The 16,750-nt window shown below is 36.4% G+C and overlaps 3 protein-coding genes across 3 annotated transcripts; all 3 read right to left on the minus strand.

The window, feature by feature from the left end:
- Positions 1–5,219: 5,219 nt before the first annotated feature.
- LOC117468923 (olfactory receptor 2AT4-like) lies at positions 5,220–6,182 on the minus strand. The gene has a single exon (XM_034113295.1). It carries the CDS (start codon positions 6,180–6,182, stop codon positions 5,220–5,222), a length of 963 nt encoding a protein of 320 aa, XP_033969186.1.
- Positions 6,183–8,272: 2,090 nt separating this feature from the next.
- LOC117469003 (olfactory receptor 6-like) lies at positions 8,273–9,238 on the minus strand. The gene is given in 1 exon segment (XM_034113397.1): positions 8,273–9,238. A coding segment is annotated over 1 exon segment (966 nt).
- Positions 9,239–10,758: 1,520 nt separating this feature from the next.
- LOC117468886 (olfactory receptor 2AT4-like) lies at positions 10,759–11,733 on the minus strand. The gene has a single exon (XM_034113253.1). It carries the CDS (start codon positions 11,731–11,733, stop codon positions 10,759–10,761), a length of 975 nt encoding a protein of 324 aa, XP_033969144.1.
- Between the last annotated feature and the right edge of the window lie 5,017 nt (positions 11,734–16,750).

A 16,750-nucleotide genomic window follows, 5' to 3' on the forward strand; every position in this document is an offset into this window, starting at 1 on the left:
ACCATGCCTGTGATATCTGCCTCTCTACAACAGAGAGCCAATGCCCTGAGGCCCAGGGCAGCGCACACCTGTGGCTCCTAGCTTTGATTCTTCCTCTGATATCCATCCTTGTGATTATAGGAATTTGTGTTGCCGTTTACAAAGTGAGGCGTCACAAAGCAGAGGGTCAGACTGATAACTCGCAACAGAAAACAGAGCAAGGGACTGACAATGTAGTGTTTTGCTTTGACGACAACAGAACGCTCACAGATGCAGAAAACAAGAAACAAAACGTCCTGATAAGGGCAGATCAGCCGAGGTTGAATGTGGAGTTTTACGGTGATGCAAGTTTGTCAAGTGTTCAGCCAGTGCCAAACAGTGAGCTGGAGTATTATGAAATCGGCAGCATCTGTAGTGAACTTCATTCAGACACTGCCTCACTGACGCTCAGCTGGCACAAGCATCTGTACAGCACAAAGTGTGTGAAAGTTGATCCGAAGCGGAGAGGAGATCTGAGGGGACTGTTAGCAGGATTTAAGAAAGAACACTCCAGTGAAGAGAGGGCAACATGTCAGACAAAGCCACAAGATGTTGCTTTCTTAAATAAGCAGTTGTTGACTAAGATCGATTTACAGTATGCACCACCATGTCACAAGAAGAGGTTGGTAGAACTAGAGTTCCTGGATCCTGTACAATGCCTCACTCTTGAAGAAATTAGTAAACTAAACACTCCTCAGGACAAAACCATGTCACATCGAGCATCCCTGAGGTCTGGACCTGCTAAGTCCCACACGTTGATCAATGGCTCTTCTGACAGTGAAACAGACAGCACATTCACCTGCTCGGAGTCTGAGTGTGGACAGTTTGCATGCAGCTTCAGACAACAAGGCATCCTACCTGTCAGCACATTCTTAAAGCACACCTGTCCCTCTGATGCAGGTCAGGATAAAGCTGAGAGTGCTCCCTCTAGTATGTTTGAGCAATGGGGAAATATTTTAAATATGCACCTTCCTTTTAGCAGCTTTGCTCCTGTATTTGAGGATATAGCATGTCTACCTACTGACCAAATGTATAGCTATGAAATGCAAAGTGACATAGAGGAAATTATTTGATGGCCATTATATAGGTGTCAACGATGGGTCAGGGGGAAAACGTAAGTATTTCTGCAGTATGTTATTCATTTACATTTTAGAAAACACATAACTCATTCATTCATAATGTTAATGAGGGTCATCAATGTCCTGAGTAAGTCAAACGTATTATTCATACATTTTGTAGCTGATTGACTGTATTGTCTTTTTGTAAGTAGCCTGGACATTATTTGTTGCATTAATTTGTTTACATCTCAGGTTCATGGCACTTGTTTAAACAACCCTGAAGTTACTTTGCTAACCACAAATCCTGCTTCGTAGTACAGGCATACTCTTTACATGATGTTGTAATGTGAGGTGCAGGTAATAAAACTGCACAATCGGAGAGGGTTTTCTTGGAAAAATAATAGGCCTGCTCCCCTTTGGAGCACTGGCACAAGATGGCTTCCAGGACTGAAACACAGGAAATGGTGATGACTTTCATGATTGTGTATCTTTTTTTAACATATTGTATAATTACGATTAATTTAAATACAGAGTATATTCATTTGCCTATGTACATTTATATGAGAAAACCTTAAATGAAATAAAGAGCTTTCTGAAGAAAAATGCCTACCTTTCTTTACAACAAAGGGCTTAGGCAAATGTTAGTAAGGGAGTTTGTGCTTACTCGCACATGGCTACCATCAAACCGAAGTATGGCCCCTGTGAGGTCCTACTGTGTCCACACAGCCTTGTTATCTCCTTGAGATATCAAGTAAATGTGTCCCTCACGCTATAATCATATTTGTCTATTACATTTGTAAAATGTCCCACTCACAGAAAAAGCATATTTTTCTCAAATAAGTTTTATGAAATAACCAGTCGTAGACCATTTAAGTCTAGAATAATTTTGGTAGCACTATACTGTATCACGGCAAAGTTATTGCACTTTTTCCATAAAATATTAACAAAAATGTGGCAAATACATATTTTCCTAAAACTATTTGTGTATTTTAACCAACGAGAGACCATACATGTGTGAAGTGGATTTGGTAGCACTGCATGGTACAACAGGGGAAGTATTTTTGGTAGAACTGTATTACAGGCAAATATTTTTGTATAATTTCGTTTCCCTGCGCACTTACCGTGAATATTTTCTCAACTTAAAGGGGACCTATCATGCAAAATGCACTTTTGTACGTCTTTTATACATGAATATGTGTCCCCGGTGTGTCAGGGAACTCACCAAGTGTCAGAAAACACAACCCTCTCTCTTTTCCTTCATACCCAAATCTCTAAAAACGGGGCTGCAACGGAGCTGATACAGATTTGAAATTGTTCTGACGTCAGAAACAGGGAGCTCCGCCTATATGGGCAACTCTCCCCAAGGGAATGGAGGGTTGGGCCACGGCCACGGCCATTGCCGCTCGAAAGCGCTGGAGACGCTGTAGTACATATGCCAGGCCTGTAAGTGGCGCTGTAGTCTGCCACAAAAGCAGCGAAGAAGACTTCTCACAGAATCAGCCTTTGCAAAAACAGGGCTGGAAAAGAGCAAATAGAGCGAAATGAGGCATGGCTAAAAACTTCACAGACATGTTTTATATAGGTATGGCCCTACAATATATTATTCAAATATAGCATAATAGGTCCACTTTAACCGAAATAGGAAAGCCCTCATCCCGCCCTCTACGCTAGTCTTATCAACATAGGCTCTGAGAGGGCATTACAGCCTGTCTCAACGACTCTCTCTTGTAATTCCAAAGATATCTTAAAAGCTTTATCTATCATCAGGTGTCTTTTACCAGACGAGGGCTTTTGTTTTGAAATTACGTCCGAGAGTTCCGCCCTCCCCTCGCTCAAACATATAATGTTGGTCATTTATAAGGAAAAAGCAAAACATTTAATAATAATTATTGCGGAGACGAAGTTAAACTGAGTCAGCTCTGCAGTGTTTTTGTTTAATTGAGATTGTGTTGTGACATTTCGTGGCTTGTGAAAAGAAAAGTGGACTTCCTTGGAGACATCGCTGATGGACACAATAATTAATCACAGAATAATTAATCACACAACTGAGATTTCCCCCACACACTAGATTGCTTTAATGTGGAAGCCTGTTTGCGCCACAGGAAAAAAAAAAAAATATATATATATATTTTTTATTGAAACAATTATGTCAAATACAGAATAAGGCACATAGACATCAATGTTCATCATATAAGCGGTAAAACTTTATATTAAAGTACACAAATTCACCATCAACTAGTTGTTCATTAACATGCATATTAGCAGTATATTGGCTCTTTATTAGTCATTATAAAACACTTATTAATGCCTTATTCTACATGATCCTATTCCACAAGTAATCTGTGTATGTTACACTTGCATGTATGAGATCATTAAGTGCCTTGTAACTTCTTTTTTTATAGTTTCACTCCGTTTGAATGTCATAGGACTGCAAATAAGTCAATACAGGAGCATGGCTGCTCATTCCCTGGCTCTCAAAAGAGTTTGGCTGGCTGTTTAATCTATGTTCACACTGAGACAGGACAACACATAGAGAGAACAGTACACCTATTGTGTAAGTACATACAAGCAGGTCCCACAGTATGATCACAAATACATACAATCTGTTAAAAATCTGTTTTTATTAAAACGTACAGGCTGCATTTGTGTTCTCAGCCTTGGAGAAACTTGACATGTTTTGGTATGTGTCTGTATCTCTCTTTAGTGGTTCATTAATAAAACAGATATTTCAACGTGAGCCTACTTTGTTCATGTACTGTTGAGGTTAATTTCAGTAGTTGTGTGCTATAATATATTTACAAAGTGTGAAGAGGAGGCAACTTTAGAATAGGGAACCTGTTCAGGTCAATTAGAGTCAAACTACTAGCTTATTGGTTATGAACAAGACTTCACTTTAAAATAGGGAACACATTCTTAGATAGAAATACCTAATTTTGAGTTATTTAGACATATTGAGCAGAGCATATTAAGACCAAAACTCATGTACAACAACTTCCTTACTTGCAATAAATAAGGACTAATTAGAGGGTTATTGAGGAAAAACTCTCAACTAATGGCTTATTACTTGTAGAATATGGTCATGTAGAATAAGGCATTAATAAGTGTTTTATAATGACTAATAAAGAGCCAATATACTGCTAATATGCATGTTAATTAACAACTAGTTGATGGTTAATTTGTGTACCTTAATATAAAGTTTTACCGCTTATATGATGAAAATTGATGTCAATGTGCCTTATTCTGTATTTGACATAATTGTTTCAAAAAAAAAAAAAAACGCTAAGTCATTATAATGAGATAGCTAAGTCATTATAATGAGATAGCTAAGTCAATATAATGAGATAGCTTAGTCATTATAATGAGATAGTAAGTCATAATAATGAGATAGCTAAGTCATTATAATGACTTACAGGATATTTTATTTTTCTTCCCTGTGGCGCAAACAGGCTTCCATACTTTAATGATGAGGGTATATACTAAACGCCACTATTATTTTGCTTTATAATGAAATAAAGTTGTACATACATTTTTTATTAAATAGCGACACAACCTGGACCATTCAGGTGACATGAGGGTCTTGGGCCCTCTGGCTGTAGGCAGTTCTGGTAATGTACCCCTTGCACATCACACTGTGGCTTACCAAGGGATCCCTTGAATAATGTTGAGCTTTAGCTAATATTAATAAGTATATATTTTTGAAAGCCTGGTCTTACCAAATCAACACATTTCCTAAATCATCAATCAAGTATGACACTACACCTTTGTTTAATAACTCCTCACAAATGCTTCTAGTTAGCATAGGAGAAGCTATTCAGAAGCCTTCAAATATAAATGAAAATAAGCCTTTTTATTTGGGGTGTTCTTTATTTTTAAAGTATCAGTCACAACAAAGTGCAGCAATTGTTAAGTACTTACTTTTTATATTTCAAGTGAGTACTATTTAGTTATTAATATAATCCAAACTGCAAACTACAGTAATGAAGCAAGCACCAATAAAACAATTAAAACCTTTAATATGTATTTCTTATTATTATACAATTGTATTTTTAAAAGTAATATCTATTTTTGTTGCACAGTCACATTTCTTGCAAATACGGCCACACTTTTAGAGCAGACTACTGAGGCATCAGTATGCTATTAGAATTAAACTTTTATATCTATTCCAATCCTAGTTTTGTTCAGCTTCTTTATCAAAGTCTGCTTGATATCCTGAGTTTTAAAACAATATATCATTGGATTAACAGCAGCAGGTAAAAGACTGTACAACAAGACTAATAAAATACGGACGTCCAAACTGAAAGAAAACCCAACAGTATTGGCTACATAGACAAAACACCTGGGAAGGTAAAAAAGGCAAGTGATAAATATTTGTGGGGAACAAGTAGATAAGGTTCTTTTGCGACCGGCAGCATTGGACATTTTCAGAATAACCACAATAATGGAAATGTATGAAAACAAGATGAATGCAAGAGGTAGCAAGAGACAAAACATGGCCAAACAGAGGGTAGTGACTTGTACAATTGTAACCTCCCTACCACATGCCTGACTTGTTATAGAAATGTGGTCACAGAAGCACTGAGTGATGACATTTGATTTACAGTAAGGTAAAGTGAGGGCTTGGAGTACAACGGTCACCATTAGAGGCAGAGGGATGAACCAGGCAAGGCCACAGAGCACAGATATGGTGTTGTTTGTGATAAAGACAGGATAACGCATCGGAAGACATATTGCAATAAATCGATCGATGGCCATTACCAACAAGTTGAAAGAAGTAACTGACCCTAAATAGTGAACATAGAACATTTGTATAAAGCAACCGTAAAATGAAATAATGCTATCACCAAACCAATATTTTGATATGATCTTTGGAAGAGTCACAGTGCCAAATGTTAAGTCATTCAGTGCCAGGTGACAAAAGACCAGATATGTTGGTTTTTGAAGGGACTTTTCATAGATCACAAATGCTAAAATGAAAATATTTCCTATTGCAATAGCTAGGTAGGTGAAAAAGAGCAGAGCTGACACAGGTCCATAATACATTGGTAGAAGTCCAGGAAATCCAAGGATTAAAAAGTCTCTCATCTCTGTTACATTGGTGTAGATCATTTTCACCTATTTCACAATCAGCAGTTTACACGTGGATCAGCAAGACAAAGAAAGGTATTAGTCTCATAATTGATAGGATTAATCAGCACACTCATTTTGATTTTGACATTTGATTAAAGTTATATCATTTTCATCTTTTCAAGTTAAAGCTCCTTTAATACAAAAATGTAATCGCTTTTTGCTCTCATACAATTGTAATGTGAATAGAATTGATTGAGAATAGTGTAAATGATATACATTTTATACAAATATTTGATATCAGATGATTGCAATAATTAATACAATAAAAAATAAATAATTTAAGATTTTAAATAGTTACATATAAAGTTATTCCCTCCTCTTTCTATCTGACAAAAATAAATCAGGACAACAATTTTCCAATCGAAAAGCTATTTGATATTATTTGAAAAGTTTTGACAAAGGCATACTGTATATTTCGTTTTCCACCATTTCAATCAATAGGTTATCAGTCAACTTTATAGTATATAAAAGTAAATAAAGATTTCCAATTAATATAAAACAGGTTTTGTGATTTATATTGTGGCGTCCAGCTCAGAGTCTTACCTTTCAGATGCAGGCCAACAACTAAACACTGAGAGCGATGCCTGGGTGAATTTAATATCTGCTCTGTGTGCTGTGTGACCATGCATATCCTCAATGGGGCATATCTGCAATCTAATCTCTAGGGTACAAACAGCATGATGGAAACTTCTTCCTTATGAATATCAATGATTCATGTGAAACATGCATAAAGGTGAAAACAAATGTATAATTATTACCAACATTAAAATAGATGAAAATACATTTAGAAAGGCACACTTAAGCTAAATTCAGCCTGGTTGCTGAACCGTTAAACAGTAAGAAAGAATATCATGGCATATCTTTAACAAAAGTTCATCACTAATATTTTCTTACCTTTCATTACTACACCTTCTAGTATGCCAGGTATTTAGGAAGCTCATGTTACAATAGAACCCAACTTAAAGTAGGATATTATAATTATGTGTAAATGACGGCATCTTTTCTTCTCCCTTAGACGTTTGCATGTGCAAACACTTTTTAAAGTTCTGTACAAATGTGGTTTCACTGAAGCACCTAGTACTGTACATTTTGAAAAACTCTCTGTTGGCAGCCCCTAGTGGAACTATAAAAAAACCCACAGAAAAGCAACAAAACCTCTCGACCATACAACTTGGCTTAATATAAGTTTTATTTTAAAGGTGCCAATGGCGCAATAAAAAAAAAAATCACTTTTAAATTAAAATTGACCGCACTACTGCTACTGTTTTTATACACTATTTATGTAGTGGATATACATATATATATACAGTTTTGTTTGTGTAGCAACGTCATCATACAGAATCCAATTTCAGGTCATGTTGGCAAAAGGTTTTTTTAAGGGCTTGAATAAAACATACCTACTTTTAGCCAACATTTGGATGAATGAGAGACACACTGGAAGGCTACAGACTAAAACCAAAACCTATAAAACCATTAAAATGATGGACCCGCATTATTTAATTTGATTCTAAAGATATGCTTTCGGCAAACTGTATTTTTGCATTTCACTTTCCTCTGTCAGATGGACACAGTTCCCACATTATGTTGCTTTATCAGAAACTGGCCCAACATTCCTTATGTGTGCTCAGATATTTTGATCCGACATCATAGTGATGAAAATATAATTGAAATGTTATTTGCATATTTTAATCAGGTCCATTGAAATATATCAAAAAGCGTAAGAAACATTCAGTGAAAATAAATCAAAAGTTAGGCCCTCTACTCATTTGTATATCATTTTATTTTATTTGAATGCCACATATATCATGTTACTTTCTAATGTTACTTTTTATGTGCAGAAGTATGTGCAGAAATGCATAAAAACTGCATTTTAATGTATTTAGCAGAGGGGCAAAATGTGTAATAAGTTCATATAACAATCAAGCCACAGCACCATACAGGGAATGTGTTGCTTAAACTTGCAATCTCAATAATAACAGAATCAATATAATATAGATTAACACACATCTTTCATTAGAATTACAACAATATTGGTGGATTTCTATGCAAATATGAAGACACTGTATGCATTACTTTAAAGTTGACTTAACTCCAATTTTAACATGTTTTAATCCCTTCATCACAATATCTTTAATTTCTCTGGTTTTGAAGCAATAAATGAGTGGGTTAACAGCACAAGGAATAAGGCTATACAACAATATCAATAAAATGCGGATGTCAGAGCTGAAAGAGAAACCTGTAAAATTAGCAAGATAAACAAAACATCTTGGTAGGTAATACAGGCAACAAATCAATAACTGTGGTGTGCACGTTGATAAAGCTCTGTATCGTCCCCTGGTGTTTGCTATTCTCAAAACAACTGCAAAGATGAATATATAGGAAACGATGATAAACGAAAGTGGAGGCAAAAGACTAAACATTGCAAGACTGAAAGCAACACTCTGAACATATTTTACATTTTCATCACATCCCAGTTTTGTAATTGAAATGAGATCACAATAACATTGCACAATGATGTTAGAATCACAATAAGGCAAGGTTAGAGTATGATATACAACTGCCATCATCCTGATAAATGTCCCAATCCAGAACAACCCACAAGCCAGAGTAATAATGTTGTTTGTGATTAGAACAGGGTATCTTAATGGGAAAACAACTGCAATAAAACGATCGAGGGCCTTTATTAGCAGAAGGAGAGAATGAATTGCTCCTAAGGAATGATCAAAAAACATCTGAGTGAAGCAGGCTGCAAAAGATATCATCTTGTCATCCCAAAAATATCTTGATATCATTTATGGTAATGTCACTGTCCCAAATAACAAATCATTCATTGCCAAATGCCAGAAGAATAGATATGTTAGCTTGTAAAGATCCCTCCTGACCCCAACGAGAACTACAATAAAAGTATTTCCAACAACAATAGCCAAGTAGGTGAAGAACATAAGAGTAGACACAGCTCCGTAATATTTTGGGTCAAGTCCTGGAAACCCAAGTATCATGAAGTCCTTCACTGTTGTTATGTTTCTATAAATCATTGTAAGTAATCTGTAAAAATGCTGCGTTAAATGTTCTCTAAAAAGGAAATTGCAAGTTCAAATCATCATCAAACATCATTCAGACATTATCTATAGGTAGTCTTTAGGATCCAGCTGTTTTTGTTATTACCTTAGAGGTAAATCCCAGTCGGATGCAGTTCATCCGAGTCAAAGCAGAAGTCTGCACGCTGTATTATGAGGGCTCCGCAGTGAGTGACATAATGACTTGGCCAACCCACATATGACATGTCCTTTGTAAAATGTGTGCACCAAGCAGAGCTTACCTCATTAATATTACCTTGCTTATCACTATGTCTTAATTACATCTTTGTATTATGACTAGCAGTACATATTAGTTTGTGACTATTAAACCAGAAACAAATCCACATGTTTTCTTAAATATAACCAAATACAAATTGCGGATACTGTGCAGAACCAGTATTAATATTGCAGATATTGTTTTGCTTTTACAAATACAGATCATGGTGTGGATAGTAGTAATTAAACCAGTTATGCCAAGCATATTTTTTATTCAATCCAATTAAAAAACTTCTTTTAATAATAATACAATAATTTATTTCCTTATCCTGACAATTTAAAATGTAAGTAGTACGTTTATTAGATTTTCAAATGTTAATCACAAATCACATCATGCTTTCTAATCTTTAATTTTTAGCAAAAAATTGAAAATGTGTATTGTTCCCTTGCTGTACAGTGTGTGGGCATAACCTGTAGTTGTTCCCTTTTTTAGTCATCTCAAAATATATCTATCACTGGTATAAGGATACAATATATCGGTCCATCACATAATGTACATACATTGAGCTATGCAATATCACTCATTTTCAAATCTAATTCATCAGGTGAGAATAAAATTAAGGAAGACAATGATTCTAAGGTGAAAAGGGAAAAAAGTCCTAATAGTCTTACAAATAGTAAGTGGGCTTCAAGGGAACACCAGTAAAATGACGAGTACAAATATATTTTATTGTAAGAACATGACATTAAAAAACATCTATATGAATTAGATCTATTATATGGTGTACAATGAAAGCATGAAAAGTATAAATTGATCTCACAGAAAATAGATTATCTATGATTGTTAACATCCACCATAGAATAACATACACATTTACTGTCTATATAATATTATAAAATGCATACACAAATGTAAACTATACGCTTATCATGCTTTATGTCATTACCTTTGACCAAATGATGCAGCTGTATTCTTATCAAGCCTTTGATCTGTTTGCTATAATGCTTAAACTCAACCTTTAATTAAAAAAAAAACACTATTTCTAATTCAAGTAATATTCTAACATGTTTTAAACAAAACAATTTTCACCTAACAAAAAGAAAAAAACTCATATTGATAAGGGGAACATTTTTAATTGATCAAAGATGCAAATATTGTACATTTTTAGCTTTCAATTTGTCCTTATCAGTAAGTAACTATTCCGGTCCCAAATAGAAAGATGGCTCATTCAAATACAAAATTAAAACATTGAATATTATCATCAGTCACTAATAGCTGAAATGTGTGCTTTTTTAAGAACTGCTCTTCTTTTGAATTGTTTCCTCAAGCTTTCTCTCATGTCTTTAGCTCTTAAGCAGTATATAAGTGGATTAATCATCGGGGGGCAAAGGCTATACATCATGATAATTAATATTCGCACATCAGCACTAAACGTAATGCCAACATTGCTGGCCAAATATACAAAACATCTGGGTAAATAATAGAGCGAGATTATGATCAGTTGAGTACTGCAAGTGGACAGAGACTTGATGCGACCTTGCACATTTGCAATCTTAAGTACTGCTATAATTATACAGCAATATGAGAACACGATGAATGCCAGAGGTCCCAGTAACATAACCATTGCAAACACAAAAGCAGGAAAACCATAAGGGGCCCGGTCAGTGCATGCTAGGATTGTTATACCAATATGATCACAGTAGCAGTGGTTGATGATGTTTGAGGCACAGTAAGGAAGAGGGTATGCCCTAATAACCATCATTAAAGAGCCTGCATGAGCGACAACCCACGCAGTAATACTGAGAATTAGGAGAGTGGAGTTATTAAGAAGAATGGGATATTTGAGAGGATGGCAGACCGCTAAATACCTATCTAAAGCCATCAGGAAAAGAATATAGGAATTCACTGTGCCGAGATAGTGAACAAAAAACATTTGGACAAAGCAAGCTGTGAATGAAATAGTTCCTGAATGAAACCAATACTTGCTGATGATCTTAGGTAAAGTGGTTGTGCTAAAGAGAATGTCGCATGTACACAGATTCAGAATGATATAATACATCGGCTTATGAAGGCTGTGGTCCGTGGCAAATAGAAACAGAATTGTTACATTGCCCGCCATAGTTAGGAAATAAACAAAGAACAATATTGCTGAAACAAGGTCTTGGTACTCTGGATGAAGTCCAGGGAAGCCAGTGAGGATAAATTCAGTCACAGTGCTCTGATTTCCCTCTGCCATGATGGATTATAAATGTCCTGAACACACTGTAAAGGAAATATGGGGGAAGTTATTCAACGTATAAGATAAAGCTCATTAACATAATATCTGACATTTAAACAATAGCAGTGTAGCAAATGGTTCTTGATCTGTTAAAAACACTTTATACTAACTGTTATGCATTACAGTAGAATAAATAAAGCATGAGTATTTCCTGTAAGACTTTGCATCAATTCATAGGGCTCAACCTTGTACACTTACCTTTCTCAAACAGTTTGGCAGCATATTCTGAATCACCCGCTGGTTCAGATCTTTAAAAGACTATATCTTGTGATGAAGGTTAAAATCCATCCTTTCTTTATTCTCTGTGGAGCAGTCTGCCTTTAATCCCTCTTAGCAACACCAATGGCAATTTTTAAACAAGCATATATAGAAATCCATTAGATAGAGTAAAAGTAAGACAAACAACATTTCTGATATTGTGCCAGGTTAGCTAATAGAGTAATTACCATTAAATTGGTCACTGGGGAAATTCTATGCAGGAACACTTACCTCCTAACATTTAATGAAAGAACCGTTAATTTAATAATAACAACAAATTATAAAACCCACAGGAGTAAACAACTGTACTTGAACCAAACCCCAATGTGTTCCTAATGTAACACTGAGGAGGGAGTGTTAATATCCCCAGTGTTTAATGGAGCAGAGGACCACAGTGATTTGAGATGCAATTAAAGGCCACCATGAGGCTTCTTTCAATAACTAAAGAACACATGGCGAGTAGTTTAACCTGAAATAAATTAATAAAAACACTTTTAAATACAATAAAAATGTTATGTCTGGCTACAGCTTCTTTGGTATGAGGGATTGTTGCTTTAAAAAAAAAATGTATTTAACCTTTATTTAACCAGATAAAAGCATTGAGATAAAATCTCATTTTCAATGCTGACCTGGCCAAGAAGGCAGCAATGGTACACATAACACAAACATATAAAATGCAGAGAACATAACTAAGAAAACAAAAGACGAAAAAGCAGTCACTACATTGTGCACATTAGGACAGTAAGAAAGGTACACTACTTATTACTGCAAGAGCAGCTGGTGGTAAGGACTTCAGACAACTTCAATTTAAAACATGCTATTGAGACAAGTGCCCTCAGTTTTAGGTTTGATTGAAGGTCATTCCAAGACCAAGGACCATAATAAAAAAGACTCCTTTTTCCAGCCTCAGTCCGCACAGCAGGTACCTGGAACCGTATCCAGGCACTGGATCTGAGGTGGTAAGAGTCACAAACTGGGGCAAATCTGGCACATATGTAGAGTGGAAGCTTACCTAAAATGGCTTTATACATTAATAAAAACCAATGCTGCATCCATAGTAAGTGAGGACCATCCAGTTAGGCTATACAGTTTGCAATGATGAGTCCTATAGGGTGCATTTGATATATAACGCAGTGCAGCATGGTAGAGTGGGTCAAGTTTGGCCAAAACAGTGGGACAGGCAAATCTATAAATGGTATCACCGTAGTCAAGCTGGGACAGACCAACCTTTTACGGGATGAAATTGAAAAACAACATTTAAGTCTGAAAAGGAAGCCAAGAGTGAATTTCAATTTCTTTGTTAGAACTTCAATATGGTGTTTAAAGTTCAGATTACTGTCCAATCAAAAGCCCAGATATGTGTAGGTATCGACAAACTCAACAGAGACACCATCAAGGGTGTCAATGGAGAGGCAAGAGGACGCTGACTTGGGAGCAAAAAGCATTGCTTTGGTTTTCCTACTGTTCAATAGCAGTTTGGAATCAAGAAGTGCATGCTGCAGCGTGATAAAATCAGATTTTAAATTGGAAACGGCCATATCCAGAGAAGGAGCACATGAGTATACAATAGTGTCATCAGCATACATATGATAGGTAGAAAATTGCATCTGATTACACATATGTGACCTGCTCTATCGAAATCAGTCACATTGACCCGAAGACACATTTTGAGTTGTATACACTGTTGGAAAGAGGAGATTCCTAGCTTTCTAATGATATCAGGATTGTTGTTGTACTCCAAATATTAAGCAAAATATGTCACATTATATAATGACTGTCACCGAGTCATCATTTTGAGAAAAAGGCCTTCAAAGTTTCCTCTTCTCTGGAATCCATCGATCTGATTGATTATTAGCGGAGCAAATTATCAAAATAGTCCGGAGGGAAAATATTTCCGTTTGGATTACTGGTCTGGGGGAAGCTCGCGAGTGTGTGTGTGTATGTGTGTGTGTGTGTTTGTGTATTTTTGCGTTTGTGTATATTGTGTTTGTTTCCCGGGGAAAACACTCACGAGAAACACCGGCTGTTGTTATGCTTGCTGTGACGTTAAGTTACTCCGGTCTCCGCTTGTAATTATGCCGTTACAAGCTTCATAGTTGTATTTATCATCTGAATTTGCCAAAACAAGTTTAATATTCTGAAAGCCAAGACTTTGTTTATTTGAAATCAGATGAAAACAAACTGTAACGGACCCTGCCGTGTTATCTATGATTACTATATGCCTTACATTCATAATTTCAGCCGGAGGGAGGGGAAGCGGCGCTGAGGAAGAGCAGAGTGGCGAGTGAGAGGTGTCATCTTCCCTTTACAAGCTTCACAAATGTAATTATCGTGTGATTTTGGAAATAAAAGTTTCATATTCTGAAAGCCAAGACTTTGTTTATTTAAAATCAAACAAAACACCCGAACCCCGAAAAAATAGTTTTTTACGCAAATCCACGTTTATTTTGAAATGAGCCGTTGCGACTTCCGACTGATTTCGATAGAGCGGGTCACATATTGTTTACATATAATAAAAAGAGCAAGGGCCCCAAAATAGTGCCCTGTGGAACTCCCTTCTCCAAGGTGACAGGGTCAGAGACAGTACTACCCAACCTGACGCATTGAGTACGGTCGGTTAGATAACTCTGAAACCAGCAAATGGCATTGTGACCGAAACGAGACACCAACATAACATTAGACATAATGTGGTGATCTACAGTGTCAAATGCTTTGGCTAGGTCAATAAACAATGCAACACAAAGAGATTTTTTATCCAAAGCAGCCTTAATATCGTCTAAGACTTTCAGACTGGCAGTCACAGTACTGTGCTTTGATCTGAATCCAGATTGCATAGGGTTAAGGAGGTTGTGTGAATTTAAAAGTTTTAGCTGAGTAGAAACTAGGGACTCAAGAATCTTTGATAACACAGAAAGATTTGAGATAGGACGATAGTTATTCAAATCCGTGGGATCACCAGCTTTCAAGAGAGGCTTGCTTCCACACAGCTGGCAGTGTGTGAGTGGACAGGGAGAGATTACAAATATCAGTTACTGGTTGTGCTATAATCTGAGCTGCAATAAAAAGAACGGGTCGAGGCCGTCAGGCCCGGCAGACTTTTTAGGATCAATTGAGTGCAAACCCTGTAAGACTTCAGAGACCGAGAAATAAGCTAAATCAAAAACAGGGGGGTTCATCTCTTGACTAGGGCTGTGAGTACGACCATTTAGAAAGTCATGCCTTTGCTCATCAAAAATGTGACCAGCCTTTTTGAAGTGAGCATTGAAAGCATTAGACATACCATCTGAATCTGAAATAAAAGAATCACCGACCTTCAGTTTTTGTGGGAAACTAGAAACCTTCTTGTTCTGAAGTGATTTAATTGTTTTCCAGAATTTAGAATGGTCATTAAAACAATCAGTGGTAGATAGTAATCAGCTTTAGCTTTTTTAATAAGGGCTGAACATTTATTTCTGAGGACACGAAAAATAAGCCAGTCATCACTAGTGTTAGACTTTCTAGCTAAGGACCATTGCTTATTTCGATCATGAATGAGATCAGATAGTTCTCTAGTAAACCATGGAGTGTTCCTATTCTTAACTCTGAATTTTCTAAGGGGGGCATGTCTATTAATAATCGATAAAAAGTGATCAATAAACAATTGGACGGCAACATCGACATATGGAATTAACGCTATGAAGTGCCATTTAACCTCCGCCAGATCGGAAAGCCTGCTCAGAGAAGTGTTTGAAGCAGTGCCTGAGCACAATATGTTATTATGGAATAACTTCCATAATGTGGGACTTTCTATGGACCAGGCTTTGAGTCTTCACCAACACTACTCTACTCTTTCTTCTAGCTGAGGAAGATTCTTAATTCAGGCCAAATGACTTTGTATCTACAGTGACATGTTTATTCAGTCTGTCTTAACTTATGCAATACCCCATTTACCTGCTTAGCAAGTCAAGCATAATTGTCCGTAGCTCAAAAACAAGCACTTCCAGATACCAATTTTTTTTTTTGCGATCATGTTGCAAGCCTTACATTTGTATTTTGTATGTTTATTTTTATTATCATGCACTACACGAAACAGCTTCTGGGCCATAGGAATCTGAGGGAGGAGGGTGTTTGAAAAAACATGGTTATTTACTTTTTCTTTCTGTGAATTTACTTTTAATTTGGCTGGAAAAGATAAGAACAATTAGGAAGAATTTCGACTTTGGCACTTGTTAGTTTTCCATACATTCGATGAATGGAAAAATTACAAAAAATAAGAGAATAATTGTAAATTCAAAGTATAGCATTAGTCCGGTGTCTTCCACTTTCCCTGGGAAATTAGGTGAAGAAAGTATTGGTTAAACAGAAGACAGAAGATAAGCCTAAATGTGAAACATAGCGGAAAACAAGACTGTTTTGAGAAGGTCTAAGGTACAAAGAGAGGCCTGCACTCTCACTTTGACGCACACACACACACACACACACACACACACACACACACACACACACACACACACATACACACACACACACACACACACACACACACACACACAGACACACACACACACACACACACACACACACACACACACACACACACACACACACACACACACACACACACACACACACACACACACACACACACACAAGTTGCTAATTAACTCCCTCTTGGAACTTGTGTTGTTGTTTCAAAGTTCTAAGCCATTGTAGGTGTTTACGAAGATGTTTAATTATG

The sequence above is a fragment of the Trematomus bernacchii genome, unplaced genomic scaffold (assembly GCF_902827165.1).
Source record: "Trematomus bernacchii unplaced genomic scaffold, fTreBer1.1, whole genome shotgun sequence".
NCBI lineage: Eukaryota > Metazoa > Chordata > Actinopteri > Perciformes > Nototheniidae > Trematomus > Trematomus bernacchii.

Excerpts from the sequence above, each read along its gene's own strand:
- LOC117468923 (XM_034113295.1), bottom strand. The coding sequence starts at position 6,182 with ATGATCTACACCAATGTAACAGAGATGAGAGACTTTTTAATCCTTGGA.
- LOC117468886 (XM_034113253.1), bottom strand. The coding sequence starts at position 11,733 with ATGGCAGAGGGAAATCAGAGCACTGTGACTGAATTTATCCTCACTGGC.